This window comes from Nerophis ophidion, linkage group LG12, assembly GCF_033978795.1.
Source record: "Nerophis ophidion isolate RoL-2023_Sa linkage group LG12, RoL_Noph_v1.0, whole genome shotgun sequence".
In the NCBI taxonomy this organism is placed as follows: domain Eukaryota; kingdom Metazoa; phylum Chordata; class Actinopteri; order Syngnathiformes; family Syngnathidae; genus Nerophis; species Nerophis ophidion.
Window position 1 is genome coordinate 45,974,014 of NC_084622.1, and position 14,141 is coordinate 45,988,154.

The 14,141-nt window shown below is 40.0% G+C and overlaps 1 protein-coding gene across 1 annotated transcript in view; it reads right to left on the bottom strand.

Annotated features, from left to right (window-relative positions):
* The window catches only part of LOC133563492 (N-acetyl-beta-glucosaminyl-glycoprotein 4-beta-N-acetylgalactosaminyltransferase 1-like), a 460,693-nt gene that overhangs the window by 271,435 nt on the left and 175,117 nt on the right, over positions 1–14,141 (bottom strand). Inside the window, exon 2 of the mRNA XM_061917651.1 lies at positions 10,197–10,309. Within this exon, the coding sequence (XP_061773635.1) occupies positions 10,197–10,309 (113 nt within the window). The remainder of the gene's footprint in view (positions 1–10,196; positions 10,310–14,141) is intronic.

Genomic DNA, 14,141 nt, shown 5'->3' on the forward strand with positions numbered 1-14,141 from the left:
GGCGCATCAGTGTGTGAATGTGTGTGTGAATGGGTAAATGTGGAAGTAGTGTCAAAGCGCTTTGAGTACCTTGAAGGTAGAAAAGCGCTATACAAGTACAAACCATTTATCATTTATTTAGAGAACATCCACGATAAATTTCGCAACTTTTGGTCGCTAATAAAAAAGCCTTGCCTGTACCTGAAGTAGCAGACGATGTGCGCGTGACGTCACGGGTTGTATGGCTCCTCACATCCGAACATTGTTTATAATGTGAGCCTCCAGCAGCAAGAGCTATTCGGACCAAGAAAGCAACAATTTCCCCATTAATTTGAGCGAGGTTGAAAGATTTGTGGATAAAGAAAGTTAGAGTGAAGCACAAGAAAAAAGGAAAAAAGAAAAAAGAAAAAGCGATGTAATTAGACATATTTACTAGGATAATTCTGGATGATCCCTTATCTGCTTATTGTTTTAATAGTTTTTTAGTGAGATTGTAAAGACATACCTGAAAGTCAGATGACCGGGGTGAACGCCAGTGTCTGTCAGAGAAGCCGATAGAGGAGCCAAGATCACAGCTGCCTTTTTGAGTTGCAGGAGGAAGTCTCATAATCCACTGAAGTCTCCGGTAAAAGCTGACTTAACATCACAATTTTCCCATCCAAAAACTTGCTGGTTGACGTAGAAAACATGTTCGCTTGACCGCTCTGTGTTAAAGCTTCACAACAAACAAAGAAACACAGGGTGTGTCTCAGTTGCTAAAGGCAGCTGCAATCCACCGCTTTCCACCAACAGCATTCTTCTTAGACGTCTCCATTATTAAGTGAAGTGAAGTGAATTATATTTATATAGCGCTTTTTCCTCTAGTGACTCAAAGCGCTTTACATAGTGAAACCCAATATCTAAGTTACATTTATACCAGTGTGGGTGGCACTGGGAGCAGGTGGGTCAAGTGTCTTGCCCAAGGACACAACGGCATTGACTAGGATGGCGGAAGCGGGGATGGAACCTGCAACCCTCAAGTTGCTGGCACGGCCACTCTACCAACCAAGCTGTACCACCCCATTAATTGAACAAATTGCAAAAGATTCAGCAACACAGATGTCCAATTTACTGTGTAATTATACGATGAAAAGAGACGACTTTTAGCCGCTAGTGGTGCTGGACTAACATGTCCCCTCCAACCCGAGACGTCACGCGTCATCATACCGCGACGTTTTCATCAAGAAACTCTGCAAGAAATTTAAAATAGCATTAGTAAAGTAAAGCGGGCGTATTGTCATGTGTTGCAATGTTAATATTTCATCATTGATATATAAACTATCAGACTGTGTGGTGGCTAGTAGTGGCTTTCAGTAGGTCTTTAAACACACTGAATCATCATCGTTTCTCTCCCTTTCTCACTCCACCTGTGCTTGGTTTCAAACCTATATGACATTCAGGCTCTAGAACAAGAACTGTGTTGATCTTTGGCACTGACATTTTCCAAAAATAGACCGACCACACTGGAATACTCTCACATTTATTTTTTATTCTGTGATGTGGTGAGCTGCCAACCTGAGAGGCACATACAGGATGTGTGTGTACACAAGTAGTTAAAGTTAAAGTAGCAATGATTGTCACACACACTAGGTGTGGTGACATTTGTCCTCTGCATTTGACCCATTCTCTTGATCACCCCCCCTGGGAGGTGAGGGGAGCAGTGAGCAGCAGCGGTGCCACGCTCTTTATGGTGATTTAACCCCCAATTCCAACCCTTAATGCTGAGTGGCAAGCAGGGATGTAATGGCTCCCATTTGTATAGTCTTTGGTATGACTCGGCTGGGGTTTGAACTCACAACCTACCAATCTCAGGGCGGACACTCTAACCACTAGACCACTGAGTAGGTACTAGACCACTGAGTAGGTACTAAACCACTGAGTAGGTACTAGACCACTGAGTATGTATGTAAGTCATCTGCACATATCCTCCTGAAAAACAGTTTCCTATGCAGTGGATTGGTCTATTTCTTAGGTCACAGGTATACATTTTAGAAAACAAAACACAAATGTCCTCTATAAATGCGCTCGGGAGAATAGGCAGAAGTAAGAAGACAGACTTTGATTGGGCAGCAAGACGCACACGGTTGAGAAACCAAACATTTACACATGTATATTAAAGTCCTACTGAAAGCCACTACTAGCCACCACGCAGTCTGATAGTTTATATATCAATGATGAAATATTAACATTGCAACACATGCCAATACGGCCGCTTTAGTTTACTAAATTGCAATTTTAAATTTTTGTCGGCAGTTTCGTCTTCGAAACGTCGTGTAATGATGACGTGTACGCAAGACGTCACGGGTTTTTAGGAAGTATGAGCGCTGCACACACACACAGCTAAAAGTCGTCTGCTTTAACGGCATAATTACACAGTATTTTGGACATCTGTGTTGCTGAATCTTTTGCAATTTGTTCAATTAATATTGGAGAAGTCACAGTAGAAAGATGGAGTTGGGAAGCTTTAGCCATTAGCCACACAAACACACGGTGATTCCTTGTTTAAAATTCCTGAAGGTGAAACTTTCCTATGAATCAGAGCGCGTTCAAGCGAACATGGATCCCAACCAAATGTCAACCAGCTGGTTTCAGTGAGAAAATTGTGTTTAAAAAGTCAGTTCTTACCGGAGAAAAGCTGAGCTTGTGTAGTCCATAGCTGCCGTCGACTCCCCTGAGACACTGGGCGTCAACACACCCGTGGAGACACACTTCCGACTATCAGGTACTATTAAACTCACTAAAACACTAGCAACACAATAGAAAGATAAGGGATTTCCCAGAATTATCCTAGTAAATGTGTCTAAAATCATCGGAATCCGTCCCAGTGCAATCTCGTTTTTTTTTTTTCTAGTCCGTCGCTATCAATATCCTCAAACACAAATCTTTCATCCTCGCTCAAATTAATGGGGAAATTGTTGTTTTCTCAGTCCGAATAGCACTTTTTGTTGGAGGCTGCCATTAAAAACAATGTGAATATGTGAGGAGGCATCAAACATGTGACGTCATCGTCTGCGACTTCCGGTAGAGGCAGGGCTTTTCTCTTAGCACCGAAAGTTGCGAACTTTATCGTGGATGTTCTCTACTAAATCCTTTCAGCAAAAATATGGCAATATTTGGAAATGATGAAGTATGACACATAGAATGGACCTGCTATCCCCGTTTAAATAAGAAAATCTCGTTTCAGTAGGCCTTTAACCCTTGATACTGAGTGCCAAGCAGGGAGGTACCGGGTCCCATTTTTAAAGTCTTTGGTATGACTCGGCCGGGGTTTGAACTCACAACCTACCGAGCTCAGGTTAGACACTCTAACCACTAGGCCACTGAGTAGTTATGTAAGTATGTAAATATACATGTATGTATGTAAGTCATCTGCACATATCCTCCTGAAAAACAGTTTCCTATGCATTGGATTGGTCTATTTCTTTTGTCACAGGTATACATTTTAGAAAACAAAATACAAATGTTTCACCTGCCCCTTGTGTTTAGTATGCTCACCTGGCTCTAATCATGAGACATTATTTAAGCTTGCATTTGCCAGTCAGTCAGCCTGGCATCATTTGTTTGTTTCGACCAATGCCATAGTTTATGCTAAGTTTTTACCTCATGCCTTGCCAAGTAAGTTTTGTTTGTTTCATGCCATATTTTATGCTAGTTGTTCGCTTCATGCCGTGTCCCTGTAAGTTTTGTTTGTTTCATGCCACAGTTTCGTGAAGTTTCATGTTTCCTGCGCTAAGTCTTTGCATTAGCTTCAAGTGCAATCGGCACCCTGTTCCTTCACCCTGTTTTCTGTTTTGTACCTCGCTGAGTGTTATTTACACGATTAAATCATGTTCTTGACTGCAAATCCTGTCCGGAGTCATCCGTTTGCATCCTTGCAGAACAAACCTTGCAGTAAGCTGCGACCCCCCCCAAAACCCATTACCCAATACAGATGGATCTAAAATGCGGCATTATTGCTAATGTTCTTTAAAAAATACTGTAATTCTAGTTTTGGTTCTCAACTTTTGGAGAACCATTACCTATCATTCTTTTAACATTATGGGTTAGCTGGGTTAGTGCGGTCAAAAACGGAGGAGGAAGGAGGAATCTTTTTTTTTCTTTCTTTGTCATGAAAAAGGGAGTTTTTTTTGGGTTGGTGCACTAATTGTAAGTGTATGTTGTGTTTTTTATGTTGATTTCATAAAAAAATAAAAATAAAATAATAGTAATTTAAAAGTAAATAAAAAAAATATATATATATATAACCAATTCTTCTGCGTCCCGGTACCAATCAAGCCGTGGCCCGGTACTGGGCCGCGGCCCGGTGGTTGGGAACCACTGCTTTAAAACATAGTTGGCTAGCAAAAAACATCCATCCACAGTTTAATACAATAATGAACCTTTTTTGTGGCCTCCTTTATTTTGAAAAGTATCTAAAATGATCAAAATACATGTTTACATATCAATAATATGACTAATAATTAAATGTAATACATGGAGAATATAGTAATAATAATAATAAAAAGAATATTAAAATATACGTATCGTAATATGCAAAATAAAAGTGTAGATGTATAAATAATTGATAAATTTTTAACAATTTTAAAATCAAATCATAGCCCATGAATCATAATTATAATCAAATTATGAGGTGCCTCAAAATGATCAACTTTATATAAAACTTCTCTGAATGCTTGTGTTGCCCTGGTCCATGATTACTTTAAAACTAATATGGTTAACATTATGAGCAAAGAATAAAATATAAATAAAATGATTGTCATTCCCGGATACCCTTGCTCTTGCATCTCCTCTTCCAAACACACCATAGCCTGTGTTTTTTCATGCACTTTCAGCATTTCCTCAAGCATCTTAATGAAAACATCAGTAGAAAAGGGCTTAGAATTTAAAATGAGCGACAAACCTCCTTTATATTTCTCTTGTGAGTGCCAGTTCTGCTCTCCTTTCTCTGTTCGATAGGTTCTGACTCAGTCTTTGTCCCCTTTGGGATGCGCCTGATTTTCAAAATGACAAATCACCCCCCCCAAAAAACCCATCCCAACTCTGAGTAAAACCCGTCTTCTTCGAAGTTAGAGTCATTGAAAATATTGCCGCTCCTGCCATAATTATGCAGCCATTTTGGGGGGAATTGACGGATGTAAAATGCTTAAATCGAATTTTGATTCTTCAGCACAGCTCGTAACTTCTTGCAGCAGAAGCACTCGCCACCGACCCATATTGAGCGCCACTATTTACTTGGCCATGAATAGGCCCAAACCCAGAGTTGTATAAGGTACATATTTCCCTTGAAAACCCTGTCATTTTCCATTCATGACCCTTCTCTCTTCATGCACATTCCATTCATTCTTGGTCCAAATCAATTTTGAACATGAATGCCGCATATGAAATAAAACATAAAATATTTCTGGGCTGCTCAAAAGCCACACGGTGCAAAAACAATTTGGGTTAAAGATTTGGAATTAATCTTAAAGCGTGGATTAGTGTTCTGTGGATATGGTCTTGTGTAAAGACAATCTTACAATCTTCTCCATCATTGATAAAAACATGTTTTGAATACACACTTTAATCAAACTGTTTACAAACCCCGTTTCCATATGAGTTGGGAAATTGTGTTAGATGTAAATATAAACGGAATACAATGATTTGCAAATCCTTTTCAAGCCATATTCAGTTGAATATGCTGCAAAGACAACATATTTCATGTTCGAACTCATAAACATTTTTTTTTTGTTGCAAATAATCATTAACTTTAGAATTTGATGCCAACAACACGTGACAAAGTAGTTGGGAAAGGTGGCAATAAATACTGATAAAGTTGAGGAATGCTCATCAAACACTTATTTGGAACATCCCACAGGTGTGCAGGCTAATTGGGAACAGGTGGGTGCCATGATTGGGTAAAAAAGCAGCTTCCATGAAATGCTAAGTAATTCACAAACAAAGATGGGGTGAGGGTCACCACTTTGTAAGCAAATTGTCAAACAGTTTTAAAACAACATTTCTCAACGAGCTATTGCAAGGGATTTTACCATCTACGGTCCGTAAAATCATCAAAAGGTTCAGAGAATCTGGAGAAATCCCTGCACGTAAGCAATGATATTACGGACTGCATCAAAAACCGACATCCATGTGTAAAGGATATCACCACATGGGCTCAGGAACATTTCATAAAACCACTGTCAGTAACTACAGTTGGTCGCTACATCTGTAAGTGCAAGTTAAAACTCTACTATGCAAAGCAAAAGCCATTTATCAAACAACACTAAGGAACGCCGCTTTCTTGGCTGGGCCCGAGCTCATTTAAGATGGACTGATGCAAAGTGGAAATGTGTTCCGTGGTCTGACGAGTCCACATTTCAAATTATATTTGGAAACTGTGGACGTGGTGTCCTCCAGAACAAAGAGGAAAATAACCATCCGGATTGTTATAGGCACACATTTTAAAAGCCAGCATCTGTGATGGTATGGGGGTGTATTAGTGCCCAAGGCATGGGTAACTTACACATCTGTGAAGGCGCCATTAATGCTGAATGGTCCATACAGGTTTTGGAGCAAAATATATTGTCATCCAAGCAACGTTATCATGGACGCCCCTGCTTATTTCAGCAAGACAACGCCAAGCCACGTGTTACAACAGAGTGGCTTCATAGTAAAAGAGTACGGGTACTTTCCTGGCCCGCCTGCAGTTCAGACCTGTCTCCTATGGAAAATGTGTGGCGCATTATGAAGCGTAAAATACGACAACAAGACCCCGGACTGTTGAAGGACTGAAGCTCTACATAAAACAAGAATGAGAAAGGATTCCACTTTCAAAGCTTCAACAATTAGTTTCCTCAGTCCCCAAAACGTTTATTGAGTGTTGTTAAAAGAAAATGTGATGTAACACTGTGGTGAACATGCCCTTTCCCAACTACTTTGGCACGTGTTGCAGCCATGAAATTCTAAGTTATTTATTATTTGCAAAAAAAACAAAGTTTATGAGTTTGAACATCAAATATGTTGTCTTTGTAGCATATTTAACTGAATATGGCTTGAAAATGATTTGCAAATCATTGGATTCTGTTTATATTTACATCTAACACAATTTCCCAACTCATATGGAAACGGGGTTTGTACATAGTTGATTCTCTATGGAGGGGACAAAACACTTGGATTCAGCTCTATGCATTGTTACGCATTGGGAAAGAGTGACAGCGTCAGTGGCATATTTGCATAATTGCTTTGCAAAAAGTGATTACAAAACCTTAAAAACAAAACAAATATGTTTGAAACCATATATGAACTTTATTCTTTTCTGTCAGATGCGGCAGGGGCCCACAGAAGATACAAAGTTCCCTCACCACTTCCCGATTCACTTACTACAGTCTCATTGCGTCACCATACTTGCCAACACTCCCGATTTTCCCGGGAGACACACAAAGTTCAGTGCCCCTCCCGAAAATCTCCCAGGGCGACCATTCTCCCGAATTTCTTCCGATTTCCACCCGGAAACCAAATAGGGGGCCTGCCTTAAAGGCACTGCCTTTAGCGTCTTCAACAACCTGTCATCACGTCCACTTTTCCTCCACACAAAAAGGGCGCCGGCCTAGTCACATAATATATGCAGCTTCAACACACACATAAGTGAATGCAAGGCATACTTGATCAACAGCCATACAGGTCACACTGAGGGTGGCAGTTTAAACATTTTTAACTTTCTTACAAATATGTGCCACACTGTGAACCCACACCAAACAAGAATGACAAACACATTTCGGGAGAACATCCGCACCGTAACACAACAGAACCAGTACCCAGAACCCCTTGCAGCACTAACTCTTCCAGGATACTACAATTAACACCCCCCCGCTACCACCAAACCCCGCCCCCCCAAACCCCCTCTACCTCAACCTCCATCTCCCGAATTCGGAGGTCTCAAGGTTGACAAGTAAGTGCATCGCATATTTAAAAATCATAACTCTGTGTTTTTAAATGGTATTACCAACAGTCACAAGTGAAACGGCTTTTCCCACGTGACATCGAGCGCGGCACACTATTGGCTGATGGCCGGCCAATCACAAAGCATTTTGTTTCCAGTTCTGGCTGCTGATTGGCTCCTGTTTGTTGTCAGCTCTGGTCCGTGTAGCTGTGCTTAGCTCTGTGTCTTTTCGCTGCCTGTGTTTGTGGTAAACATTTGGATTTATTTGAAGGCTTCTGGCACAGAACCCAAGACTCAGAAGAGAAAAAAGTGAACCTTCTCATCACTATGCTAAAAAAAGCTATCTTAGCTACTAGCTACTGCCTGCTGTTACCAGATCAACGAATCATCCTACATAATGGAGGAAAATAATCAAAAGACGACAACAACAGGTGTCTCAAAAAGACTGTGCCAACAAACAAAGCTTTCTTCCTCACTTGGACGCGGCCAACGTGACATCGCCATCCGCCTGCATCATCGTCATCATCACCATCATGCAATACTAAATGAGCAATTACTGTATCTCGATGGGTTTTTGAATAGAGATGGCCAGACTGCTGCTAAACAGAACTAAAACTATTACAGACGGCATGTTGACTCAGCACTGAAGAGAAGTTTGGCAGAGACAAAGTACAATTGTATCCATGAGGCAATTAAGTCCATCAAAGTACAACAAGCAAAGCCCTGCAGAGCGAGTGATCGATCACCATGATCATGTGACCCCCCTAGTGTTACTGGCCCTAATTAAAGGGGCTGTTTGCAACATTTACACGGAGGCCTTAAGGTCGCCAACTTTCCAATGAATTTTACACAGTATATCCTGCCATCTTACGACTTCTCGTACGTTATGACCTAATTCATACAAACCCCGTTTCCATATGAGTTGGGAAATTGTGTTAGATGTAAATATAAACAGAATACAATGATTTGCAAATCATTTTCAAGCCATATTCAGTTGAATGCACTACAAAAACAAAATATTTGATGTTCAAACTCATAAACTTAATTTTTTTTTTGCAAATAATAATTAACTTAGAATTTCATGGCTGCAACACGTGCCGAAGTAGTTGGGAAAGGGCATGTTCACCACTGTGTTACATCACCTTTTCTTTTAACAACACTCAATAAACGTTTGGGAACTGAGGAAACTAATTGTTGAAGCTTGGAAAGTGGAATTCTTTACCATTCTTGCTTGATGTACAACTTAAGTTGTTCAACAGTCCGGGGTCTTGTTGTCGTATTTTACGCTTCATAATGCGCCGCACATTTTCGATGGGAGACAGGTCTGGACTGCAGGCGGGCCAGGAAAGTACCCGCACTCTTTTACTATGAAGCCACTCTGTTGTAACACGTGGCTTGGCGTTGTTTTTCTGAAATAAGCAGGGGCGTCCATGATAACGTTGCTTGGATGACAATATATTTTGCTCCAAAACCTGTATGGACCATTCAGCATTAATGGCGCCTTCACAGATGTGTAAGTTACCCATGCCTTGGGCACTAATACACCCCCATACCATCACAGATGCTGGCTTTTAAAATGTGTGCCTATAACAATCCGGATGGTTATTTTCCTCTATGTTCCGGAGGACACCACGTCCACAGTTTCCAAATAAAATTTGAAATGTGGACTCGTCAGACCACAGAACACTTTTCCACTTTGCATCAGTCCATCTTAAATGAGCTCGGGCCCAGAGAAGCCGGCGGCGTTCCTTGGTGTTGTTGATAAATGGGTTTTGCTTTGCATAACAGACTTTTAACTTGCACTTACAGATGTAGCGACCAACTGTAGTTACTGACATTGGTTTTATGAAATGTTCCTGAGCCCTTGTGGTGATATCCTTTACACACTGATGTCCGTAATATCATCATATATATATCTATATATGTTTAATTTTTTTTTTTACTTGGGACTTCTTGTGTGCTGGATTATGAACGCTGGCGGACCGTAGTTTGGAGTCCCCTGGTTTAAGCCAGGGGCCGTCACTGTTTATGTGATAGATCACCTTAAGAAAGCAACGTAGCGGTGATTGTGTGAATGTTGTTCTATCTGTATGTGTTTCGCTCCATCGGCTACAAGATAGACTCCAGCTTACCAGGATAAGAGATACAGCTTGGAATAAATGGATACATTTAACACATACTGACAACGAAACCTATTTGGTACGAATATAATAGGAGCCAAGATAGCAAAAGTGTATGAGCAAATGCATCCAAAGAGACTTACCGCCGCCTCGTCTTCCCTGCTGTCGCTGGTGTCCTCATTCTTGTGGTGGCTAGCTGAGGAGCGAGTGTCCCTCTTGCGACCGGTGTCTGTTCCCTCCGTCTGTCTTTCTCCATCTAAGATAATAAAAGACACAGCTCAAAAATTCAGCAAGCAAAGCCTCACATTATTTTACCATAACGATGATGCTAACTAAAATAGCGTAATCCTGAATATTCTATTTTTACTACCATGAATTTTTTGAACAATAACAATTTTAGGCTGTCGATTTCAGACTACGCCTTTGCACCATAGAGCTAAACCAGGTAAAAATATTGAAAAAAGGTGACAAAGCAGACAAAATATGAGGGAAAAGGGGAGAGACAAAAAATGATAATAGTGGGGAAACTGACATTAAAAATAGTATGTATACTCTGTAGTTCAGGGGTCACCAACCTTTTGAAAGCAAGAGCTACTTCTTGGGTACTGATTCATGCCAAGGGCTACCAGTTTGATACACACTTCAATAAATTACCTGAAATAGCCAATTTTCAAAATTGACCTTTAATAAATATATGTATATATATATATATATATATATATATATATATATATATATATACAAAAAAATTGGTATTTTTGTCTGTCACTCCGCCGTACATTTTTTTTCCTTTTACGGAAGATTTTTTGTACAGAATAAATGATGAAATAAACACTTAACCGAACGGTTTAAAAGTACAGAAAATAGAAAAAAAATGAAAATACAATTTTGAAACATAGTTTAGCTTCAATTTCGACTTTTTAAAATTCAAAATTCAACCGAAAAAAAGAAGACAAAAACTAGCTAATTCGAATCTTTTTGAAAAAATTAAAAAAATAATTCACGGAAAATCATTAATAATTTTTCCTGATTAAGATTAATTTTAGAATTTTGATGACATGTTTTAAATAGGTTAAAATCCAATCTGCACTTTGTTAGAATATATAACAAATTGGACCAAGCTATAGTTCTAACAAAGACAAATCATTACTTCTTGTAGATTTCCCAGAACAAAAATTTTAAAAGAAATTCAAAAGACTTTGAAATAAGATTTAAATTTGATTCAACAGATTTTGTAGATTTGCCAGAATTTTTTTGAACTTTGATCATAATAAGTTTGAAGAAATATTTCACAAATATTCTTCGTCAAAAAAACAGAAGCTAAGATGAATAATTAAATCAAAATGTATTTAGTATTTTTTACAATAAAAAAATAAATGTACTTGAACATTGATTTAAATTGTCAGGAAAGAAGAGGAAGGAATTTAAAAGGTAAAAAGGTATGTTTAAGTTGTATTTTTTCTTTAAAATTGTCTTTCTGAAAGTTATAAGAAGCAAAGTAAAAAAATAAATGAATTTATTGAAACAAGTGAAGACCAAGTCTTTAAAATATTTTTTTAAATTTTCAAATTGTATTTGAGTTTTGTCTCTCTTAAAATAAAAAATGTTGAGCAACGCGAGACCAGCTTGCTAGTAAATAAATCAAATTTAAAAAATAGAGACAGCTCACTGGTAAGTGCTGCTATTTGAGCTATTTTTAGAACAGGCCAGCGGGCGACTCATCTGCTCCTTACGGGCGACCTGGTGCCCGCGGGCACCGCGTTGGTGACCCCTGATGAAGTTAAACTACTGTATATCATCCTAAATTGGATTGTGGCGCACAATGAATACATTTTCTTAGCATGGGGAAAATCATTTGAATTCAAATTTAATAGGATTTTTGGCAGAAATCCTATACATGATCAAATCAAAGCCCCACAGAGACATTGAACACTTTAGGAGTCTGCAAAATCGAAGCTCAAAGGGCAAAGTGGGCACAAATAGGGATGTTTACCTCCATAAGGACTTCATGTAACAATAGAATCCATATCCTATTCCCTTCTAATCTGTTTTATTTGTATCGCACTATTTGGCTGACAACTCGTCTGCTGTTCGGATGGGCCTCGATAAAATGTGTCACCTTTATAAAAAGCAAGGGGTTGCAGGCGGCACTATAGGGGATGCATTCCACCCAAAGTGGTTCATTGCTCTCACTGCAGAGAATGGAGTGCACACTCATGCATACAGCTAGACACAAAAGAAAACACACCTCCGTGCAGGCAGGCAGGATGGCCCGCACCAACACACACACACACACACACACACACACACACACACACACCAAGGGATGGATTGTGATTAAAAGACAGGGTGGGGAGAGCGGGTGGCTATAAAGCATAATGAGAGCTAATGGTTTTCCAATATGTCCCCTTAACAAAGAGTCTGAGTGGACTGAATTGGATGGAGGAAGTAGTGTGTGCATCAAAGAGGAAAGATGGGTGCACACATAAGAGTGATGTCTTTAGATATATTAACTCATTCGAACACAAAACAAAATAAACTAAAATGGCACTTAGGAGAGAGCCGGTCGCTGAAAATGTCAAGTCATCTTTATAACTTAAGGGAATTGGATCTTGATCAGCACCAACTTTTTACAGCCAACCTTGGTATCTTGGATGATTTGTTGGTAAAAGCGGTGTTTTTCAACCACTGTGCCGCGGCGCACTAGTGTACTGTGAGATACTGTCTTGTGTGCCGTGGGAGATAATGTCATTTTACCTATTTGGGTTAAAAATATTTTTTGTAAACCAGTAATTATAGTCTGTAAATCATGTGTTGTTGTTGAGTGTCTGTGCTGTCTAGAGCTGGGCAGAGTAACCGTGCAATTCTTTTCCATATCAGTAGGTGGCAGCCGGTAATTCATTGCTTTGTAGATGTCGGAAACAGCGGGAGGCAGGGTGCAGGTAAAAAGGTGTCTAATGCTTAAAATAAAAATCAAATCAAACCAACTTTATTTATAAAGCACATTTAAAATCTACCACAGGGGTAGCCAAAGTGCTGTACAATGGGCAGGTTAAAAGATAATACGAGGACCGACAAAACAACACAACACAAACAGAACATGATAAAAAATAAATAAATAAAACATAAAAACAGGTTGACAGCAGGTGTATAATGGGGCGCCATTGCAGGATGGATATCACTCAGTGTTAAAAGCCAAGGAATAAAAGTATGTTTTTAAGAGAGATTTAAAAACAGGAAGAGAGGAGGCTTGTCTAACACTCAGAGAGGTAGGTGGTTCCAGAGCTTGGGAGCAGCAGCGGCGAAAGCTGTCACCTCTAAGCTTCAGCCTTGTGTCAGGGACCGTCAGTAGCAGCTGATCGGCTGATCTTAGGGATGGAGTGGGGCAGTAAGGCTGAAGGAGGTTGGAGAGATATGTTGGCGCGAGGTTGTTCAGACATTTAAAAACAGAAGGAGTTTAAAACTGATTGGATAATGCACAGGGAGCCAGTGAAGGGACGCTAATATAGGGGTGATGTGCTAACGTCTGCGGGTCTGTGTTAGCAGACCAGCAGCAGAGTTCTGCACCAGCTGCACGCCTGGCTAATGCCGACATACAGGGCATTGCCGTAGTCTAAACCATTCCAGATAAAGGCGTGAATTAATTTCTCAAGGTCATGTCCTGACAGAAGCGGTTTCACTTTCGCTATTTGGCGTAATTGATAAAAGCTTTTTTGAACGACGCTGCTGATTTGTTTTTCGAATTTAAAATCTGAGTCGAACTTTACCCCCAGGTTTGTGACACAGTCACTGAGATATGGGGTCGGAGTGCCGAGGTCAACGTTGGGGGCGGGAGAGCGACTTGGACGGAACAACATGACTTATGTTTTGTCTTCATTTAGACTCAGGAAGTTCAATCAATCAATCAATCAATGTTTACTTATATAGCCCTAAATCACTAGTGTCTCAAAGGGCTGCACAAACCACCACGACATCCTCGGTAGGCCCACATAAGGGCAAGGAAAACTCACACCCAGTGGGACGTCGGTGACAATAATGACTATGAGAACCTTAGAGAGGAGGAAAGCAATGGATGTCGAGCGGGTCTA